The 4,219-nt window shown below is 46.1% G+C and overlaps 1 protein-coding gene across 1 annotated transcript in view; it reads left to right on the top strand.

Moving 5' to 3' along the window:
• Positions 1-1,964: 1,964 nt before the first annotated feature.
• The window catches only part of LOC112074737 (phospholipid phosphatase-related protein type 1-like), a 60,159-nt gene continuing 57,904 nt past the window's right edge, over positions 1,965-4,219 (top strand). The window contains 1 exon segment of the mRNA XM_024141844.2: positions 1,965-2,411. Coding sequence (XP_023997612.1) covers positions 2,208-2,411 — 204 coding nt within the window. The 5' untranslated portion in view covers positions 1,965-2,207.

The raw sequence follows: 4,219 nt of genomic DNA, 5'->3' as shown, positions 1-4,219 counted from the left end.
AGTCCGTTGGCTCCGTTAGCCCCGTGGCTCCGTTAGTCCCGTTGGCTCCGTTAGTCCCGTTGGCTCCGTTAGTCCGTTGGCTCCGTTAGTCCGTTGGCTCCGTTAGTCCCGTTGGCTCCGTTAGTCCCGTTGGCTCCGTTAGTCCCCGTTGGCTCCGTTAGTCTCCGTTGGCTCCGTTAGTCCCGTTGGCTCCGTTAGTCCCGTTGGCTCCGTTATCCTCTGTTAGCTCCATTAGTTCCGTTGGCCCCGTTATCCCCATTAGTTCCATTATCCCTGTTAGCTCCGTTATCCCTGTTTAGCTCCGTTATCCCTGTTAGCTCCGTTACCCTGTTAGCTCCGTTTATCCTGTTAGCTCCGTTATCCCTGTTAGCTCCATTATCCCTGTTAGCTCCGTATCCCTGTTAGCTCCATTATCCTGTTAGCTCCGTTATCCCCATTAGCTCCGTTATCCCATTAGCTCCGTTATCCCCATTTGCTCCGTTATCCCCATTTGCTCCGTTATCCCCGTTAGCTCCGCTATCCCCGTTAGCTCCATTATCCCCGTTAGCCCCATTAGCTCTGTTAGCCCCATTAGCTCTGTTAGCCCCCATTAGCTCTGTTAGCCCCATTAGCCTCTGTTACCCCATTAGCTCTGTTAGCCCCATTAGCTCTGTTAGCCCCATTAGCTCCATTAGCCTCAGGCTGGTTTTAAAGTCTGCCGGAGAGTGTACAGTCTGATTTTAGCCCCCTAGAATTGAGAGAATTTCCAGCAGACAATACACAAAACTCATGTAGTAATAACGGGAATTACCTGGGGGCTGTCAGAGTCACTGGGATAGTGACTGTGCTATGTTCCAAGACAGCCGCTGTGGTCCGCAGCCGCTTGGTTGTCTTTGTCTTCATTTGAACAATCCACTCGCTTCCCGTGTGGCTCAGTTGGTAGAGCATGGCGCTTGCAACGCCAGGGTTGTGGGTTCATTCCCCACGGGGGGACCAGGATGAATATGTATGAACTTTCCAATGTGTAAGTCGCTTCTGGATAAGAGCGTCTGCTAAATGACTTAAATGTAATGTAAATGTAAATGCTTCAAAAACCGGTAGAAATTGCCACTTTCACTGTGGACAGTATGTTTTCACTTAGAAACGTACCTTCTATTGTTACACTCAACAGCAGTACGTTTTATGGTCCCCCCACGATGAAATCGAGAAGGTGACAATGAATCTGTCTCCGTACATTTGTTCATGTGTACGTCACACGCTATCTCAGACCACCACTGGGTGAATGATGCCTCATTCATGGGGGGTGACATGTTAAGATTGCCATGTTTGTCCGTTTTTGGAGGTTGTATAGAGGCTGATTAGACTCTCTGTAATATCAAAGTGTAGGTATTTGATTAGACTCTCTGTAATATCAAAGTGTAGGTATTTGATTAGACTCTCTGTAATATCAAAGTGTAGGTATTTGATGAGACTCTCTGTAATATCAAAGTGTAGGTATTTGATTAGACTGTCTGTAATAACAAAGTGTAGGTATTTGATTAGACTGTCTGTCTCCTTCCTTACTCCATCAAGGTCAATGGAACGGAAGCTTCTCTCTTGTAACTAAGGCCGGTTCTCTTGTAACTAAGGGCCGATTTACCTCAATCGGGTTAACCCTATACCTGGACTAAGACTCCATTGGGTTTGCTTTGTCTGTCCAGGATTCATCTGTGTCTGGGAAACTGGTCCTAAGAGTCGTACAAAAATATCCTCTTGCTGTTGGGACAGTCAGTATTCCATAACGGATTGGTTTGTGTATTAAGGCCTGCAGTGTAAACAAAGCCTTAGTCACTAATGTGACCGTGTTGTTCTTTCAGGTGGTGATCATGGTGGGCTCCGTCCTCCTGGCCTACTACTTTGAGTTAAGGCAGGTTGTATTTAGGTTAGGTTAGGTTGTGTTTGAGTTAGGTCAGGTTGTATTTAGGTCAGGTTAGGTTGTGTTTGAGTTAAGTCAGGTTGTATTTAGGTTAGGTTGTGTTTGAGTTAAGTCAGGTTGTATTTAGGTTAGGTTAGGTTGTGTTTGAGTTCAGTCAGGTTGTATTTAGGTTAGGTTGTGTTTGAGTTATGTCAGGTTGTATTTAGGTTAGGTTAGGTTGTGTTTGAGTTAGGTCAGGTTGTATTTAGGTTAGGTTGTGTTTGAGTTAAGTTAGGTTGTATTTAGGTTAGGGTTCCAGTCTGATCTCTCCCTGATGTTGTCTCTCCAGCTGGTGATCATGGCAGGGACCGTCCTCCTGACCTACTACTTTGAGCTGACCGACACGTTCGGCATCCACGTCCAGGGGTTCTTCTGCAACGATGCTGACCTGATGAAGCCGTACCCCGGGGTGGACGAGAACAGCTTCATCCCTCCCCTCATCCTCTACTGCGTGGTCGCCGCCACTCCCACCATCATCGTGAGTACTGTCTGTCTGTCTGTGTCTGTCTGTCTGTCTGTCTGTCTGTCTGTCTGTCTGTCTGTCTGTCTGTCTGTCTGTCTGTCTGTCTGTGAAATTAACAGTAACAGGTAATAGTCATAGTACAAGAATGTATGAATAATAATAATGTGATAATCTGAAAAGCCTTTTACTTTGATGAGTAAGGAAACAAAGAAATATATCTATATTGGGCCAATGACATCAGACTGTGTATACATGTAACAACATTGAATAGGTACAATGACATCATCTATGGGTGCATCTCTCGCTTCCTGTCTCTGTTAGTGACGGAGGAAGCCTTTTTCTCCTTTCCTGTTAAAGTACAGTGTCACTTTGTTTCATTAGGAGTTAAGCACTTGTTCTTTTGAATCACTCTGTGTTACAAGTTGGACCTCCTCTGGGACTTCTGTCTCAGTTTGTGTTACAAGTTGGACCTCCTCCTGGGACTTCTGTCTCAGTTTTGTTGTTACAAGTTGGACCTCCTCTGGGACTTCTGTCTCAGTTTGTGTTACAAGTTGGACCTCCTCTGGGACTTCTCTGTCTCAGTTTGTGTTACAAGTTGGACCTCCTCTGGGACTTCTGTCTCAGTTTGTGTTACAAGTTGGACCTCCTCTGGGACTTCTGTCTCAGTTTGTGTTACAAGTTGGACCTCCTCTGGGACTTCTGTCTCAGTTTGTGTTACAAGTTGGACCTCCTCTGGGACTTCTGTCTCAGTTTGTGTACAAGTTGGACCTCTCTGGGACTTCTGTCTCAGTTTGTGTTACAAGTTGGACCTCCTCTGGGACTTCTGTCTCAGTTTGTGTTACAAGTTGGACCTCCTCTGGGATTCTGTCTCAGTTTGTGTTACAAGTTGGACCTCCCTCTGGGACTTCTGTCTCAGTTTGTGTTACAAGTTGGACCTCCTCTGGGACTTCTGTCTGTCAGTTTGTGTTACAAGTTGACCTCCTCTGGGACTTCTGTCTCAGTTTGTGTTACACGTTGGACCTTCTCTGGGACTTCTGTCTCAGTTTGTGTTACAAGTTGGACCTCCTCTGGGACTTCTGTCTCAGTTTGTGTTACAAGTTGAACCTCCTCTGGGACTTCTGTCTCAGTTTGTGTTACAAGTTGGACCTCCTCTGGACTTCTGTCTCAGTTTGTGTTACAAGTTGAACCCCTTCTGGGACTTCTGTCTCAGTTTGTGTTACAAGTTGGACCCCTTTTGGGACGTCTGTCTCAGTTTGTGTTACAAGTTGGACCTCTTCTGGGACGTCTGTCTCAGTTTGTGTTACACGTTGGACCTCTTCTGGACGTCTGTCTCAGTTTGTGTTACAAGTTGGACCCCTTTTGGGACTTCTGTCTCAGTTTGTGTTACAAGTTGGACCTCTTCTGGGACGTCTGTCTCAGTTTGTGTTACAAGTTGGACCTCTTCTGGGACGTCTGTCTCAGTTTGTGTACAAGTTGGACCCTTTTGGGACTTCTGTCTCAGTTGTGTTTACAAGTTGGACCTCCTCTGGGACTTCTGTCTCAGTTTGTGTTACAAGTTGAACCTCTCTCTGGGACTTCTGTCTCAGTTTGTGTTACAAAGTTGGACCTCCTCTGGGACTTCTGTCTCAGTTTGTGTAACACATTGGACCTCCTCTGGGACTTCTGTCTCAGTTTGTGTAACACATTGGACCCTCCTCTGGGACTTCTGTCTGCAGTTTGTGTAACACGTTGAACCTCCTCTGGGAACTTCTGTCTCAGTTTGTGTAACACGTTGAACCTCCTCTGGGACTTCTGTCTAGTTTTGTGTAACACGTTGAACCTCC

Source organism: Salvelinus sp. IW2-2015, unplaced genomic scaffold (genome assembly GCF_002910315.2).
Source record: "Salvelinus sp. IW2-2015 unplaced genomic scaffold, ASM291031v2 Un_scaffold2786, whole genome shotgun sequence".
NCBI lineage: Eukaryota > Metazoa > Chordata > Actinopteri > Salmoniformes > Salmonidae > Salvelinus > Salvelinus sp. IW2-2015.
The sequence above is the reverse complement of the archived record's forward strand: the minus strand, read 5'-3'. Positions and strand labels throughout refer to the sequence as shown.